The sequence below is a fragment of the Chelonoidis abingdonii genome, chromosome 24, assembly GCF_003597395.2.
Source record: "Chelonoidis abingdonii isolate Lonesome George chromosome 24, CheloAbing_2.0, whole genome shotgun sequence".
NCBI lineage: Eukaryota > Metazoa > Chordata > Testudines > Testudinidae > Chelonoidis > Chelonoidis abingdonii.
In genome coordinates this window covers 24,483,320-24,502,151 of record NC_133792.1, presented here as the reverse complement: position 1 = coordinate 24,502,151, position 18,832 = coordinate 24,483,320, and the positions used below count along the sequence as shown (strand labels likewise).

General features: G+C 44.5%; 1 protein-coding gene across 5 annotated transcripts in view; it reads right to left on the bottom strand.

The window, feature by feature from the left end:
* GAPVD1 (GTPase activating protein and VPS9 domains 1) overlaps nucleotides 1-18,832 on the bottom strand; it is a 73,713-nt gene that overhangs the window by 26,323 nt on the left and 28,558 nt on the right. For 4 of the 5 annotated variants that reach the window (XM_032767629.2, XM_075060423.1, XM_075060424.1 and 1 more), the window contains 5 exons: nucleotides 14,600-14,686; nucleotides 13,335-13,469; nucleotides 13,013-13,202; nucleotides 8,271-8,431; nucleotides 151-280 (listed from right to left, as the gene is read on the bottom strand). In XM_032767629.2, the coding sequence (XP_032623520.1) occupies nucleotides 151-280; nucleotides 8,271-8,431; nucleotides 13,013-13,202; nucleotides 13,335-13,469; nucleotides 14,600-14,686 (703 nt within the window). The remainder of the gene's footprint in view (nucleotides 1-150; nucleotides 281-8,270; nucleotides 8,432-13,012; nucleotides 13,203-13,334; nucleotides 13,470-14,599; nucleotides 14,687-18,832) is intronic. The other variant, XM_032767632.2, reaches the window with a different exon arrangement.

The window sequence follows — 18,832 nt, the reverse complement described above, 5'->3', positions numbered from 1 at the left end:
ACGCTGCTAAAATCGGTTTAAACGCGTAGTGTAGACCAGGCCTCTGACAGCCTTTGCAAAGGCAGATATGACATGCTGGACATAACAGAAGCTTCTTTAAGAATGAAAATCTGAAAACAAAACTTTTTGAATACTTAAGTAACCCTTCACCTTCAGATATTCCTTCCAGATTATCACTGCAGAGGGAAAAGCGCAAGGTTTTATCAGGTTTACCGTGGAGTTTGGTTTCATCAACAGGGACATCTCCTTGTCCTCCTTCGGCAAGCTGCATGTTTAAGACCTATGGGGGGGCGGAAATCAACATGTTTAATTGACCCAGAAAAATAAGTTAGACTGATTTGTAAATAAAATTAACAACTGAAACCAGATTTTTTTCAACTTTTCTAGATCTTTAATGGCACAGTCATTATCTAACATCTCACATTTGAGGAAAGGTCATTTGAATCAAGACTGAGCACATTTCTGCAAAGTAACAGCCTGGTGAGATTTTAAAATAGTCAAGATTTAGACATCAGTATATCATGAAAATGGAACCTCACCTGACTTTTTACTCTAATGGCACCTTAATATCACATAGCAATAGATAATTACAGCACTCCAACAGGAGGGAATCTGAACTATTGGGCAAGACACTAATAGACTTAAGGAATTTGTCCTCTTATTCAAAGGACACATTATGCCAATAGTTGCAGATGGATAACATAATACTTGGATATTCAGCATTTACAAGCTCAGATATGGCAGCCCAGGTTTGCTCCCAAGCAATCTATCATGACGTAACATCTCCACAGGCTTGGCATAATTAACCCTTCATGATTTATTATGCTGCAGTAGTTAAGTCTGTTTCATCACTTTCATTCTAAATACTGCGTTTCAAGAGTTTATAACTTGGGCATGCACAGTAACTTCCATATACAAAAGTTTCTAGAGGATTAGCAAGACTTAATAAGCTTGCAAAGCACAGAACAAACCAGTTCCTTTGGAGATACTAAAATCTCTTGGTTCTATGAATCAGAAGGTTTTACCCTACTAAGAAAGACGAGGCATGTCTCTGCACAGAATGACAAGGCTGGGATGGCTTAATGAAGGTGGTGTTTATCTGCTTTCAAAATCCAACTGCAGACACCACACCTTTACCTGGCAGCAGAGACACACCAAAGCCATATAAAACACAATACTTACTTTACAGTTGTCCTTCAAGGCTTCTTCAGAGTTATTAAAATTGACCAGGTGTCAACTTGTGCGCGCACACATACACACACACACACACACACTCACTCACTATCAGGAGGGAAGATGGTAAGTACTCTGTTAATTTACTACTTAAGTCCAAGGAACCTTCTCTGAGATCCTTCCTGTCCCACAACAGCAGAAAGGCAGAAGATTCAGGGAGTGAACCATTGGCTAGGTAAGTGGTGGAAGGTTTTGGTTTTGTTAAACACTAGTCTAACTTCTCTTGGGAGAGGGGTCCATATAGTTTGGATGGCCTTCACCTCCGTAAAAAGGAAACAAGTTTCCTTGGGGACAGGCTGGCTAGAGTAATCAGGAGGACATTAAACTAAGAGCAAAAGGGGATGGTAAAAAGAGGGAAGCACTCATCACAAAATCAAGATGTTGAGAACAAAATTAAACAAGGAACCAAAGAACAAGAAGAGACGAAATTCCTGAATTGCCTATACACCAATGCTAGGAGCCTGTAACAAACAAAAAGAATTGGAATTGCTCATTTGTGTGCATAAATTCAATCTATTTGGTATTACTGAAAGCTGGTGGGATGTATCACACTACTGGAATGTTAAAATCAATGGTTATAACCTATTTAGGAAGGATCAAGTAGGCAAAAAGGGAGAGGGAGCAGCACTCTATGTCAAAAATGGCATTACCTGTTTCCGAGCCACAGATAACTCGGAAGAAAGTGATGTTGAATGATTATGGACCAATGTCCTAAGAGACAAAGCATAAGATGGGATATTAGTTGGTGTCTGCTACAGACCACCAAATCACACTTGCCCATCTACCCATCCAGGAAATCTGTAGGGCAGCGACCTGGTCCTCCGTCCATACCTTTCCTTCCTATTATGCCCTGGTCCAGCACTCCAGAGATGATGCGGCCTTCGGCTCCGCTGGTTCACTCCCTGAATCTTCTGCAGTCTTCCAGGAGAGATAGAGAAGGGAGCACGTAGCCAACGGTTCAAATGGGGGGGACATGAGTCGGGCCCAAACCAGGTTCAGGTCCCAGGAGGGCGCGGGGCGGCGAATCTGGGGGTAAAGACGCTCCAGACCCTTAAGGAACCTAGTCACCATTGGGTGAGAAAAGACGGAGCGGCCATCGCTTCCCGGGTGGAAGGTGGAGATAGCCGCCAAATGAACCCGGAGAGAGGACACCGCCAGACCTTGCTGCTTGAAGGACCAGAGGTAATCAAGGATATTAGAGATGGAGACCTCGGTGCGGAGGAAGTGCCGTTCCGTGCACCAGCACGCAAAACGCTTCCACTTGGCCAAGTACGTTGCCCTCGTAGAAGGCTTCCTGCTTCCCAGGAGCACCTGCTGCACCGGGGTAGAGCAACGCATTTCAGACCGGGTCAGCCATTCAGGAGCCACGCTGTGAGGTGCAGCGACTGAAGGTCTGGGTGACGGAGCCTGCCATGGTCCTGAGTGATCAGGTCCAGGTGAAGAGGCAGGGGGACAGGGTCGGCCACAGACAGGTCCAGCAACATGGAGAACCAATGCTGCCGGGGCCATGCTGGAGCAATCAGGATCAAGCGGGCCCTGTCCCTGCGCACCTTCAGAAGGACCTTGTGGACTAGCGGAAACGGTGGGAACGTGTAGAACAGATGTGTCGCCCATGGAATAAGGAAGGCGTCCGCAACCTAACCTGGTTCGAGACCTTGAAAAGAGCAGAACATCGGGCATTTCCTGTTCCTGCGGGATGCGAAGAGGTCCATCCAGGGACATCCCCACTTCCAGAAGAGCGCAAGAGCGACGTCCGGGCAAAGGGAACACTCGTGGGAAAGAAAGGATCTGCTCAGCGTGTTCTGAACCCCTGGGAGAAAGGATGCGATCAGGTGAATGGAGTGGGCTATGCAGAAGTCCCAAAGCCTCAAGGCTTCCCGACACAGAGGAGGAGACCTCGTGCCACTCTGCTTGTTTATATAATACATGGCCGTTGTTTCGGTATTCACCGACAACACACAGCCGCCTTGGAGCTGTTGATGGAATGTTTGACAAGCAAGGCAGACCGCCCTCAACTCCCGCACGTTGATGTGGAGGGCTAGCTCGTGAGGAGACCAGCGGCCTTGGGTCCGCAGGGTCCTGAGATGGGCCCCCCATCCCAGGTCTGATGCGTCCGTTGTCAGGGACACCGAGGGCTGGAGCGGATGGAATGGGAGCCCCGCACAGACCACAGACTGGTCCAGCCACCAATGTAGGGAGTGTAGGACGTCCTGAGGAACTGTGACAATCGTATCCAAAGGACGCCTGGCTGGACGGAGCTGAGCAATGAAGCCAGGACTGGAGGGGCCTCAGGCGGAGCCGTGCATATCCTCGTGACAAAAGCGTGCAACCTCCATGTGGCCAAGAGAGTCAGGCAAGTCGCATATTGAGGTCAACAGGCGCTGCTGCAACGTTAGAATGATGGCCGTCAAAGCCTGGAACCGCGACAGAGGAAGAACGGCTCTGGCCAGAGTGGAGTCCAGAATGGGGCCGATAAACTCTATCCTCTGAGTGGGGTTAGAGTTGACTTTTCAGGCATTGAGCATACAGGCCTAGGCTTACGAAAAGTCTCTCTGACATGTGGACAGTGTGTGAGGACTGCTCCTCTGAGGATCCCCGGATCAGCCAGTCGTCGAGGTATGGAAATACATGTACGTCGACTGCGGCGAAGGTGGGCGCACGACTACAGCCATAACACTTGGTGAACACTCTTGGGCCGTAGAGAGGCCGAACGGGAGGACCAGCGAATTGATAGTGACGGCTGGTTGACGACGAATCGAAGAACCTCCCTCCTGGGGGGGAAGATGGCTATATTGAAGTAGGCGTCCTGCATGTCGAGGGTCGGCGTACCAGTCTCGCCGGGATCCAGGGATGGGATAATGGTCCACAAGGATACCATATACGGAATTCAATTTTTTCAACTTTAGCCAGGTATCTGGTTGAGCTCCCGCAGGTCGAGGATAGGCCTGAGGCCTCCCTTGGCCTTGGGGATCAGAAAATATCGGGAATAGAACCCTTGCCCTCGCTCGCTCTCTGGAACCTCCTCTAGGCTCCTTGGCGAGGAGCAGTTTGCAACTCCTGGAGGAGGAGTTGCTCGTGAGAGGGGTCCCTGAAGAGGGACGAGGGAGGGGGGCGGAGGGCAGGTATGAAACAAATTGCAGATGGTATCCAAGTTCCAACGTGCGTAAGACCCAGCGGTCCGATGTAGCTGGGCCACGCCGTGAGGAAGAACGAAAGATCGGTTGGAAAAGGGAGGAGATGGATCCGTGGGAGGAACTGGTAGCAGAGCCCTCGGGCGCAACCTTCAAAAATGAAGGTTTCGGGCCGGAGGAAAGGCTTGGAGGAGCTCTGGTTCTGTCCTCCTGATTGCCCGAATTGTCTAACGCCGGCCATTTCTATTCCGCCGCCTGGCGAAGTCTTGCTTTGCCTGGGCTGGGGGTAGGCCGGTGTTTGTTGCTAGAGCGCCTGAAGGGTCTGCGCTGGGTGACAGGTGTATGCATCTCCCAACGAACGCATAATGACCCTATTGTCTTTAAGGCTTTGCAGCGCGAGGGTCAGTCTTGTCAGAAGAAACAGGCCCTGCGCCTCAAATGGAAGGTCCTGGATGGTATATTGGAGCTCCGAGGAAGGCCAGAGACTTGTAGCCAGGAAATGCGGCGCATAGTAACGCCGGAAGCTAGAGATCCTGGCGGCCGAATCTGCGGCGTCCAAAGCTGCCTGCAGGGAAGTTCTCGCGACTTCTTGCCTCCGTCAAGGATCGCAGAGAACTCCTGATGCGCATCCTGCGGGAGCAGCTCTTTAAATTTGTCCGCCGGCGCCAGGTGTTATAGGTGTAATGGCTAAGTAGAGCCTGCTGGTTGGACACCCGCAGCTGGAGGGCGCCTGCAGAATAGAACCTTGCCGGCAAAGCAGGTCCATGCGCCTCGCCTCTTAGAGACTTGGGGCCAGGGCCTGCTGACCATGGCATTCCCTCTCGTTCACAGACTGGACGACGAGGGAACACGGGGGCGGGTGAACATACAGATATTCGTAGCCCTTCGAGGCACCCATGTACTTGCGCTCCACTCCAACGAGCAGCACGGGGGGAAACGGATGCCGGGGACTGCCAGATGGTCATGGCATTGGCTTGAATGGTCTGTTTTGAAATAAAAGGAAGGGGAAGGGTGGACTCGAGTGGCGCGTCAGCCGTGTATGCTCACTACCGGTCTCAATCTCGGAGACTCCTCAGCCTGCAAATTCATGTTTTGCACCACGCGCCTGAGGAGGTCCTGGTGTGCCTGAGGTCAAGCGGAGGGGACTGGTGGATGTCGTTCCCGTCCACTGCCCACTGCCTCATCCACGGAGGATGACGAGGAGAGACCTGGCAGGAGTGGATCTGCCGAAGGCTCTGCCTGGAGCACTGCGTCTGACTCTGGAGGGTGCTCAGGGTCTTGAGGCTGAGACGACCTCTCCTCTGTAGGGGAAGGAGGAGGACGGGAAGATGTGGCCTCCAGAGCCCTGTGTTTGGAAGCAGACGAACGCGGGGGAATCTGTTGAGGGCCCTGGGCTTGGTGGTACGCCCAGGGAGTCCAGAAACCCCACTGCTGCGGACCATGCTCCTGAGGCTGGGGCTCATGAAACAGAGCAGCAGGCCTGTCACTGTCCAGGTATGCGCTGTCCGCTTGCGAAGAGACTGATGGCTGGCGTGACGGCCAGGGAGGAGCCGAACGGGAGTGGTACGGGTCCATTGCTCCTGATAGTGGAGACCTCCTCTGTGCCGGAGATCGGTGCCGGGAGTCATAACGGCACCGCGATCGAGACCGGGACCTGCCACCAGCTCGATGCCGGGAGGTCGACCTGGATTTGGACCGCCGACAGTGAGAATGGCTCCTCGAATCTCGGTGCCAGTAGCGATGGCTTGAGCCGGAGCAGTGCCGGGAGTATCGGGACCTGCGCCACGAGTACGACCGGTACCGTCGCGGAGAGCGGTGCCGGGACTGTGAGCGGCGTCTTGAGCGAGACCTCCCACGGGACCGGGAACGGTGCCGGGACCTTGATGGTGATCGGTGCCGACTCAGGGAATCCAGAGACGGTGCTCGCATGGTCACTGTCTTGCCCTTAGATTGAGGAACCCGCACCGGCGGTGCCGGGGGTTGGGGCAGCGCAGGCTCAGTCAGGGCGATGAGGTCCCTAGCCGAGGAGAATGTCTCGGGCATTGATGGGACCATCAGCTCGATGCCAGATCTTAGTGGGTAGCTGAGAGGGACCGGACTCGACGGACCTCCCAGGCCCGGAGTCGATGGAATCCCTGGTGTTGGTGCCGCGACCGGAGTTGGTGCCGGGTGTTCCATCCGAGCCTGCTTGGCCGGGGTGGAGGACGCTGACAGTCTTTTCCCGGGGCCCGGTGCCGGAGAAGGTCGGTGCCGAGGCGTTTGAGGGCCTGGAGTGGTCCGGTGCCGTAACTGAGACGGTACCCGGTGCCGAGGCCGAAGGGTTAAGCGCCGCTTCCATGAGGAGAGTCTTTAGGCGCTGGTCTCTCTCCTTCTTGGTCCTTGGCTTAAAGGCCTTGCAAATTCGATACTTCTCAGAGATATGCGATTCCCCAAGGCACTTCAGACAGGAGTCGTGGGGATCGCTAGTGGGCATCAGCTTTTTGCAGACCGAGCACGGTTTGAACCCCGGTGAACCAGGCATTAGCCCGGCGCTGGGTACGGGGAAGGGCTAGAGCCCCAAGCCTGCTAACTATATACAACAAGTAAACAACAACTATAAACTATTCTATAACTATAACTAGTAGAACAACAAACAAGGAGAAGCTAGGGATGTGGAGGACAGCTATGCCACGCTCCACAGTTCCAATGACCGACACGGCGGTAAGAAGGAACTGAGGAGCGGACGGGCCGGCACGGGTATATATCAGCCGCCATGGTGGCACCACTCTAGGGGCGACCTGCTGGCCCGCCGGAGTTGCTAGGGTAAAAGTCTTCCGACGAGCGTGCACGCGCGGCGCGTACACCTACTGGAATGGATATGAACAATCACTCGAAGAAGAACAATGTGTGTTTTAAAACAGCTAAATGGAAATGTATACATTTAGAAACAAAGAAAGTAGGCCATACTTACAAAATGGGGGACTATCCTGGGAAGCAGTGACGGAAAAAAGATTTGGGGGTCATGGTGGATAATCAGCTGAATATGAGCTCCAAGTGTGATGCTGTGGGTAAAACAGCTAATGCAATCCTGGGATGGATAAACAGGGGAATCTTGATTAGGAACACAGAGGTTATTTTACCTCTTTATTTGGCACTGGTGTGACTGCTGCTGGAATACTGTGTCCAGTTCTGGTGCTCACAATTCAAAGATGGTGATAAATTGGAGAGGGTTCAGAGAAGAGCCATGAGAAGAACTACAGTGTTAGAAAATATGCCTTACAGCGATGGCCTCAAAGAGAGCAATCTATTTAGATTTACACAGCCAAGGTTAAAGGGTTACTTGATTACAATCTCTAAATATCTACATGCAGAAAAAATATTTAATAATAGGCTCTTCAATCTAGCAGAGAAAGATATAACATGATCTAGTGGCTAGATGTTGAAACTAGACAAATTCAAACTGAAAACAAGACATAAAATTTTTCACAGTAAGAGTAATTAACCATTGGAACAATTTACCAAGGGGTGTACATTCCCATCACTGGCAATTTTTAAATCAAGACCAGATGTTATTCTAAAATGTTCTAGGAATTATTTTGAGGAAGTTCTATGGCCTGTGTTATACAGGAGGTCAATCTACATCACAGTGGCCCCTTCTGGCCTTGGAATCTACGAACGGACGGCTCTGGCACAACCACCTATCTGTTTAATCTGGATGCTGTATTAATCATTACAAATAGAAATCAGTTGTGGTTTGGAGAACATTTGCAACACCTAAATACAGTGAAACAAATACAGGGTTTTAGCCCTAATTCTCCAGTTTAAACCCTGTCTTAGTTTGTCACAAACTTAGTATTATTTCATGGTCTGAATATACATTCTTCACTTCTCAAAGCATGTGATTTATATTTGACACCTTTTTCATACCTCATTTTCTGACATCATCCCCGGAGTAAGCTGCGGACCTGTTCCCAAAGAAATAACCAGCACTTCTTCTGGCTGAACTTCCTGTATAGACTCCTGGGAGGATCCCTCATGGTCTCCATGCTGGTCCATTGGAATATTTGATCTATTTCTGCTACGGGTAGCTAATGATACATGTTAAAATACAGAGTGTTATGAAGGTTTTCAATATTTAAACTCTCAGAGTACACTTCTACCCTGATAAAACGCGACCTGATATAACACGAATTCGGATATAACGTGGCAAAGCAGCGCTGGGGTGTGGGGTGCGGGCCTGTGCACTCCACGGATCAAAGCAAGTTCGATATAACGCGGTTTCACCTATAATGCGGTACAATTTTTTGGCTCCCAAGGACAGCGGTATATCGGGGTAGAGGTGTATCTACAAATGCTATACAATACACAAGTGTGATGTTAGCGCATGCGTACCAAAGAATGGGCAAAAATGCAACTTACAACTTTCTGGAAAGGTGGACATTGATACTGGGGATGTGCAAAACTGACACTGGGGCTGTGTAATTATTTAAATATTGCACTACTGTGAAAATATCAGACTTGCAGCATAATGGCTTAAGAAGCATAACACATACCATGCTTCTCCATTAACCCCCAGATATTCCTGTTTGAGATGGGCAGGATAGCTTTCCCTTTAGGTTACCTGCATACATTCTTCCTTTGCAAGAGAGACTCCCCTCTGCTTCTGTACCATTGCAAGAAGAGAGCACCAGCAGAAAGGCACTTTAGCTCCCATGTTTAAAATACCCTTTCAGTAGTGGTGAGTTTTTCTCCCTACAAACTGCAGTCATGCCAACCTCACAGCCCCATGACCTAAAAGCACCTTACACTGATAAGAGATCTCTATCGCATTAAATAATAGGAAAATGATCATCAAAAAGCACCAGGAGACCAAGACAACCAAATGAAGAACACCTGGAAAAGCAATTTTTTGCATTTGTCCAATGAACCATTTATGGGTCCTTCCTGGGCCCTTGATGAATTTAACAAGCAGGGAAACTTAAAGACTCTATTGTTGCCAGCTAGAAGGGTATCAAGCTTCTTATGGCTAAGAGGTCTGTTCAGAAACAATGTAGAACAGTGGTCCCCAACCTTTCCGTTGCAATAGCATCTTCATGTTCCCAGAAGAGTGTGACAGGCTCTGAACGACCAGCCACCAAAATGCTGCCTAGAAGCGACATCGAGAAGCACTGCTGCTGAAATGCCACCGAGAACAGCGGCAACGCTTCCTGGCGTTGCTGCTTCTCAGTAGCTGGTTGTCCTTATCAATAGGCAGGTGCACATAAATGCTATGGTGCCCGTGGGCACCGCATTGGGGACCACTGATGTAGAGGGTGGATTTGGGGACAGGGAGGAGGAAGGAGAAAGATGAAGTGGTGAGAGAATTGTTTATTTTTATGGTTTTTAAACTTGAATGTCTAAGAACCAGCTCTCCATTTAAAATTCTAATCTCCAAGACCTCTGACCAGATTGATTATTTAATGCTATGCACTAGGCCAGTGGTTTTCAAACTATTGTTCTGGTGACCCCTTTCACACAGCACGTCTCTGAGTGTGACCCCCCCCTTATAAATTAAAACCCTTTTTTTAAAATCTATAACATCATTATAAATGTTGGAGGCAAAGCGGAGTTTGGGGTGGGGGCTGACAGCTTGTAACCCCTCATCTAATAACCTTACGACACCCTGAGCGGTCCTAACCCCCAGTTTGAGAACCCCCTACACTAGGCCATGAAATAACTGGATTATAAATTAAGCTTTTGGGGGCATCATCTCTACTACATGTTTGTATAGTGCCTAAAGCCCAGATCCCTAATAAGGACTGTTAGAGCGCTACTTTAATAAGAACATAAGAACGGCCATATTGGGTCAGATCAAAGGTCCATTTAGCCCAGTATCCTGTCTTCCGATAGTGGCCAATGCCAGGTGCCCCAGAGGGAATGAACAGAACAGATAATCAAATGATCTATCCCGTCGCCCATTCCAGCTTCTGCCAAACAGAGATTAGGGACACCATATTATATATATAAAAAATAAAATCAATACATAAATAAATGTTATCCCTTCAGCATTCACCAGCAAACCCTCTGGACTACACCCAGACATCAGCGATAGTTACTCAGCATGTTAGCTGGTGCCCATCCCAGAATGCCTGCAAGAATAGGCAAAGAGTTCATAGGCAACACAGAACTCACTGTAAGTGAAGGCACACTGGCAGCAACTCAGACAGTGCTGTTTAGAGCAGCTACCTGAATTCTTACTTAAAAAACCAACCAACAAATAAAACTAACAAATGTACAGCATTACAAAAGAATTAAGGCCCTGCATCCCATGAGTTGCTGAGCACTGTCCAATACAGTCAACAGAAGCTAAAGGCACACAGCCCCTTGCACGACTAGGTTCTAAAGCAGCATTACTGGAGGCTTTTAATGTTTTGTAGAGTAAACCTTTTATTAGGGCATTTAAGACAGTTTTGGACTTTATTGGGCAAGTCCTTTTGAGCAAAATCTGATATAGAAGGGGATTCAAGTGTACACTAGATTGGATGTGTCAAACACTTATAAGCAAAAGCTGGTAAGCCCTTATTCCTTTTACCTCTTGGGCATGCTAATTTATAATTTTTGTGATTGCATAAATAAAATGGAAAATGCCACTCTAAGCCTGGCCTAGGATGGTTCTACCCTGTTCAAAGCAGGTGCTGGTAACGGAAATAAGTCATTCAGAACAGTGGCATGCCACACCTTGCACTGGAGAGCCACTCAGCAAGAAGAGTGCAGAAAGTCACAACAACAAAAACAAAACAAAAAAACAAAACATTACAAACCTGAAGACCTGATGTTACATCATCAGAAACGGACAAACACATGGCAAAGCAAAATCATAATACCATCCTGATTACTTTGTGGTTCTCTAACTCCTTTTAATATAATCTTCACTCCCTCTCTATTCTGGACCCCTTGGAGAAAGAGTCAAGGACCTGAAGTTCCTCACCTTATCTAGGGGCTGGCAGCATGGCTTCAATTTCCTCAGTTGAAACATGGGAGCTGAGGCCAAATGTGCAAACTGAGAGAAATTTTTACCTTCAAATATCATGCATCAAAGAGAGAGTAGGCTTTTTAGGGTACTACATTTTTCTAGCTATTTAAGTAGGAATTGGCCTTTGTAATGGAATAAACAAAGAAGCCTGGCACAAAGCAAATTAAAGACAAGCATGAGAAGCATGGTTTTATGAAGTGAATAGAAGTTTTGCATAGAGGAAGAAGGGAAAGAGTCCATTACCCACCAAATGGGGTTACTAGATTAATGTGAGCTGAGAGATTGGTGGTAGAAGTATCCCAGGCAGTAATGGCTGCCAACTGTTGTCCTGGGTTTCGACAGCATTAAACAGAAACAAAATCAAGCCTTTGAACAACAAAAATATTTTAAACTATAAAATAAATACAAACAAGTTGTTACTTCACTAATGTAAACTTAGAATAGCAGTTGTGCACAGAGAGGTAAGGATAACTCAGGGTACCAAAATGAGGTTTTAGTAATTGCTACCTTTAATTTACTATTTTAAGTATAAATATTTTTGCCTACTTTTCAGATAAATACCAAGCTCTTTTTCTACTGAATACCAATATTCCAATCATATAAGTAAACACTTTAACAGAATGCAATACTTTAGTATCTAGAGGAAAAAAGTGTCACATTTTGAGATGGGATATTTCTGAGCTGAAAAGGTATAAGATCATGAAATTCTATGCTTCAGAAGAGAAATGTGCAACATCACATCAGTAGCCAGATTTAAGAGAGCATAATTACAAGGCAATCTCCCCTCTTAAACTGCTTAGCACTTTTTTAGCATTATCTTTAAAGGATCCTCCTTCCTGCCACTTTCCATACTGCGGTTGCCAAATGTCTGCACGCTGGCTTCCTTACCCACTTGCATCACTTGAGTGATCATCTTCACGGTGATGATTTAAATCTACCTCCCTACGCCTAACCTCTCCCCAACTGACCAGATGCCCATCTCTTCCTGTCTCTCCAGCATTTTATTACAAACATTCTGCCACTTCTCTAACTATTGCAAAATCTGAACATCCTTCTTCCCTTCTACTTTCTCCTCATATCCAAACTCTCTCTGTATCAATGTTGACAATTGCACTATCCTCACCACCACTCAATTTCTGACTCTTCCCTTTCCCTCTCTCCTATCCACTGGCCTGCACCATTTCACTAACATATGATGATTAGATTAAGTCTACATTACATGCGAACTAGGAACCCTACAACTTCATTTACTATTTGAATACACTAAAATTCAGTCTGGTTTAAGAGGTGTAAGTACGAGTAAAGGAAAAATTACACTATGAATTGGAATATTCTTCCAAGGAAAGTGGTGGAAACATCATTTGGGAAATTTCAAACTTGACTAGACAAGGCACTAGAAAAAAATATGATAGAAGTACAGTCCTGCTAGAGTGGTTACACCAGAAAGATGATCCAACAGATGGTTTCATTACATAAAGTCCGATTCAATGCAACTATGCTACACAAACACACACACACACAGTGGAAGTGGTGTGAAGAAAAACTTAAGCATATCCTACAAGAGGACTGAAGAAATGCTGAAAAAGTGTATACAGGATGCAGGAAAGCCTATGAACAAAAAGCTTTTGTTGTAAGAATTTCTCTCAATCTTCCTCACCAATAGGCAGTCGATTTTTTTTGTTGGCTGGGGTAGTTGCAGGGGAGAGTTGTGGGGTATTGTAAGGAGTCATTTCAAGGCTGCTACTTTTCCCGGGTTTGTTCTGGGGTAAGTTTGCCAACAAGTTTTCCAGAGCCATCCGATCTTCCTTCAGTTGATCACTTGACATTACATTTCGCATAAAACCAACCTATAAAATTAGAGTTTGCATAATTAAGAAAGGAGCATGAAGCTACATATTAACCTACTACACCCACTTATATCTCTCTCCTGCAAGCATGTGCAGGAAAATATTACTCCTATTGAATAACCAGGATATTACCAGATTAGTAAGTTGGCTGTATGTCATATAAACCACAGTCCTACTCAACCCTTCTAGAAGGTTAACTGAGGACATCGGAGGGGTTTCCACAGCACGCCCACTAATAACAACATCCAGGAAAGCAGCAACACAGCTCTGCAAGGAGAAGACGTAGGTTTTTTAGTGAAAGGTTTCAAATTTTAGAGCTACAGAACACCACAAAGGTACAAGAGATATATACATAATTTACATGGGAATATCAGTTTTGCTGCTTCTTACATATATAGCAAATCAAACATCTTTTAGCCAATGAAGAGTAAGTAGAAAATTATGCAAAAAATTTAGAGTTCCCTTCACTCTGTATCTGCTTTGAAAGTGTCACTTGTTTAAATAGATTCTGTAGTGCTCAATATTTAAGTACAGTTTTAAAAATGCTGTTATGCAATGGCACTAGAAGACAAACTAGCTCACAGTAATGAGCTTGTACTTACACTGTTCCTTCCTCAGGAACCAGCTGAGCATAGCTTACAAGTGAAACAAAATTATAGGGGACAGGGATAGGCAAGTAAGAGAACTGTCAATTTAAAAGTCATATCTAACTTAATGTTTACCTACTTGCATTAAAAGGAGCAAGAGACTGAAAGAAATGAGCAAAAAAGTTTGTTTGCTTTCTGCATTTGACAGCACATTGTGTATAGTCAGTTTCACTGTTTCCTCCATAGAGTCAGTCCCCCTATTGCGTGTGCATCCTTCATACAGTAAGAAAGGAGAGTACACAATTTACTAAAAAGGGCGGAGGGGTGGGAGGAAGAGAGGAAATGAGGCAAAAAACTGACAGGAAGATCCATGGGCAGGTGTGCAATATTTTTTTTTTTTTTTTAAATTGACTACATGGTGTCCCCTTAAATAAAACTAGTTTATGCAAAATTCAGCAGAGAAAATTATAAAAAAAAAAAAAATCACTTTGTATCTGTTTTAGAAAGTATCATATTTTGACATTTTGTTAATGTTGTCATTTAAGCAACAAAGTAGTGTGTGTCTAGTAGTCAGGAAGCATGACTCCAAGTTCTATTCCCAGCTCTGACCCTACTGTATGTGACCATGTAGATGTCACTTAACCTGTACCTCTGTTTACCTACTCATAAATTAGATGTGCTGCTCACCTACCTCATAAGAGGACTGTGAAGCTTATTTGTTTGTGAAATGCTTTGAGATTCTCAGATGAGAGGGGCTACAGAAAGGCAAAGGATCAAATATGTACATATGTACTGTTTTGTGACTCTTACTTTGTCAAATTTGCCAAGGTTGCTCTTCATGTGCGCATCTCCCTCTTCAGAACCTGTCATTGCCAACTGCTGCAAAAGTCTCCCGACCTACAATGGAAAAAAGAACACTTTGGGCAAATATTTCAGAAACCATCACAGAACAACAAGATAGACTGTAATACAGGAATCAAATGAGAAAGCTCTTCCGTTTTAAACTATTTTAAATTTACATATAAACTTTCCCAGAGTTATTTTTGGGGCTAAAATTTCTCACCATTGTTCTGAGGCCTGAAGTAAAATGTTCTACATGGAAATATACTCAGTCCTGCCACGAGTGCAGGGGACTAGACTAGATAACCTCTCGAGGTCCCTTTCAGTCCTATGATTGTATGAAAGTTTCACTAAAAGCTATCTGAGTTATCTAAGCAAGAAGAGTATTTTCTCCTATGAAGAAAACTGTGTACTTTTTTTCACCCCCAACTCAAAGGCTGCTTTGTTTTAATTCCCTCTTTCATTTAATGAACAATGTACAATAGTACCTTATTTGAAATTATTTCATTATTTATAAAAGAAATCCTAGCCATTTATTTGAATATTGCATGCAAAGCTGTTATTTTTCCATATGTTTTTAAGCCTATGCTGGAGTATTAGGCTCTGATTCTTCACAGCAAACATGGAAGGGATGAGGATTGAACCTAGAGGTCTTAGATCTGAAGATTTTTAAAGGCCATGTAAATTTTGCTAGACAAGCATGGAAAAAACACAAACCTCTGACTCAGTTTGTATACTGCTTAACATCTTTTTCCTGAAAATTAACCCTCCTTAACCTGTCACCAATAGGTTTATAAAACTGAGTCCTATAACAATATACAAAAAATGATACAGCAAGTGTATAAGTGATCCCTTGTTTTACAGCAGCATCTAAAGAACCCGATCAGGATTAAGGCCCTCTCCTGCTATGCACTGTGCAAACATAGTAAAACACTCTCTGCTCTACAAAACTTACTGAAACAAATTTCAGTCAGACAGTATACCAGTTACACGTACATACACTGATGCTATGTTTTGCCCCATGTACGTGTAACATGCTGCAGTTTTTTAGTCAAATGCGTGTTATTTAATACCACTAATGAATATTAAGTTCCCAAAACATTTGCACAAAGACAAATTCTGTCAGCTGAAGGCATATTCTAAAGTGTTAATACAGCGGGTAGTTGCCCAATAAGCAACATGGTGTACATCTATTCAGAGGACAAGAGAGACAGACATTTAGCAGAAGCACTAAATGACTTGTTTCAGTTTTCACCGAAAAGTTTAGTAGCAATTGGACATCTAATGTAGTGAATGCCAGTGAAGATTAGGTAGGATCAGAGGCTAAAATAGGGAAAGAACAAGTTAAAAAATGCCATGGACAAGTTAGATATCTTCAGGTCACCAGGGCCTAATGAAATACATCTTAGAATACTCAAGGAGCTGACTGAAGGGATATCTGAGCCATTAGCGATTATCTTTGAAAAGTCATGGAAGATGGGAGAGATTCCAGAGGACTGGAAAAAGGCAAATATAGTGCCAAGCTAAAAAGAGGGAATAAAGACAACGTGGGAAATTACAGAGCAGTCAGCTTAACTTCAGTACCCAGAAAGATAATTAAGCAAATAATCAAGCAATCAATTTGCAGACACCTAGAAGGTGATAAGTAATAGTCAGCATGGATTTGTCAAGAACAAATCATCTCAAACTAACCTAATAGCTTTCTTTGAGAGGGTAACAAGCCTTGTGGATGTGGGGGGGAAGTAGTAGATGTGGTATATCTTGAGTAAGCAAGGCTTCTGATACTGTCTCGCATGACCTGTTCATAAACAAAGTAGGGAAACACAATCTAGATGGAGCTACTATAAGGTGGGCGCATAACTGGTTGGAAAACCATTCCCAGAGGGTAGCCATCAGGGGTTCACAGTCAAGCTGGAAGGGCATATCGAGTGGGATCCCACAGGGGTCAGTTCTGGGTCTAGTTCTGTTCAATACCATCATCGATGATTTAGATAACGGCATAGAGAGTACACTTATAAAGTTTGCAGACAATACCAAGCTGGGAGGGGTTGCAAGTGCTTTGGAGGATAGGATTAAAATTCAAAAGGATCTGGACAAATTGGATAAACTGTCTGAAGTAAATCAAATGAAGTTCAATAAGGACAAATGCAAAGTACTCCCCCTTAGAAGGAATTATCAGTTGCACACAACAAAATGGGAAATGACTGTCTAAGAAAGAGTACTGTGCAAAAGAGCTGGGGGTCATAGTGGATCACAAGCAAAATATGAGTCAACAGTGTTGAGTGCTGCAAAAACAAAAAGGGGAGGGTGCGCAAATAATATTCCGGAACGTATTGGCAGGAGTGTTGCAGGCAAGATGTGAGAAGTCATTCTTCTGCTCTACTCTGCACTGTTACAGCTTCAGCTGGAGTATTGTATCCAGTTCTGGGTGCCACACTTTGGGAAAGATGTGGACAAACCAGAGAGAGTCCAGAGAACAACAACAAAAAAGCTTAAAGGTCTAGAAAACATGACCTGTGAGGAGAGACTGAATAGGACAAGCAGCATTGGTCTTAAAATGCAGAAAGGGCTATTTAGGTTAGACGTCAGGAAAACTTCCCGTCAGGGTGGTTAAGCACTGGAATAAATTGCCTATGTATGTTGTGGAATCTCCATCATTGGAGATTTTTAAGAGCACGTTAGACAAACACTCGTCAGGGATGGTCTAGATAAGACTTCGTCCTGCCTGGAATACAGGGTACTGGACTAGAAGACCTCTCAAGGTCCCTTCCAGTCCTAGAGTTGTATGAAATTCTATTATTTCAGTTAGTGCAGATTAGCAAAAAAATACAAATATGCTAGCAAAAGTGGGAGGATATTAAAATTTACAAGTGCTGCTAGACCAGTCTTACAAATATTTGTACTTTACAGCTCTCACCCTTGTCAAAGCAGGTGTATTGCCTTTTAAAGCAGAGTATAGATGGTTGCTATATATATCTCAACTTCAACAGCGGAAAATCAAAAACACCAATAAATGTCTTTTAAAACTCAGCATTTTAAAACAAATGAGTATTCAAGCTTTAAAATTTGCCTCTTCAGGAATCATAATAGCAGAAATATTTTATATCAGGTTTCATCATCTTATCTCTAGTAAAACCAGTAAAAATACTTTAACAATAGCCCCAATAAATGCTTAGAAGATCTCAGATATGAGGAGAGGTTGCAAACGACTGTAAAGGATTTTTAAACTAAGGTTTGGAGGAAAGCTAACAGGTGTGGAGCTGAACATAGTTCAGGCAGAAAAATCCCTTAGGAATGAATTTATTAAAGGGGAATCTCTATGCCCTAGTAAAGACAATAGGAGAGAATGTGGTAAAGTATAGACAGGAGTTAGTAAGGAACAGCCAAATGCAAAGGACTCCATTTAAATACAAAATGTACAAGTATTTATATACAACTGCTAGATATCTAAATATGAAGATGGGTTAACTACAATGCCTGGCATTAAATGAGGATATTGATATAACAGGCATCACAAAAACTTAGTGGAAGGAGGATAACTAATGAGACATGGTAATACCCGGATTCAAAATATACAGAAATGACAGTAGGTCATACTGATGGGGCACTGTATGTGAAAGAGAGCACAGAGCCAAAGTAAAAATCTTAAATGAATAACACTGCCCCATAGAATCTCTCTGAATAGAAATTCCATGATTGAACAATAAGTGTATAGCTGTAGGAATATACTACCAACCACCTGATCAAGATGGTGATGATTGTGAAATGCTCAAGGAGAGGCTACAAAAGAGGCTATAAAGGCAGAGAACGGAGAGAAAAATTTCTAGACACCAAAGAGTATCTTGTCCTGCCATCTACAAGAGGAGACGCAAGTCTTGATTTAGTCATAAGCGGAGAATAGGATATAGACAGCAGTTAAATATAGTTGAACTGCTCAACAGTAGAGACCATAATGTAATCAAATTTAACATCCCTGTAGAGGGAAAAAAGCCAAAGAAACCCACCACAGTCAAATTTAATTTAAAAAAGGGGAACTGTACAATAATGAGGAAGTTAGTTAAATAGAAATTAAAAATGAACAGTCACAAGGGTGAAACACTGGCAAACTACAGGGAGACTATTTAAAAATACCATAATAGGAGGCTCAGACAAAATGTATACCCTGAATTTGAAAAACAAAGAACAGTAATAACAAAAAAATGC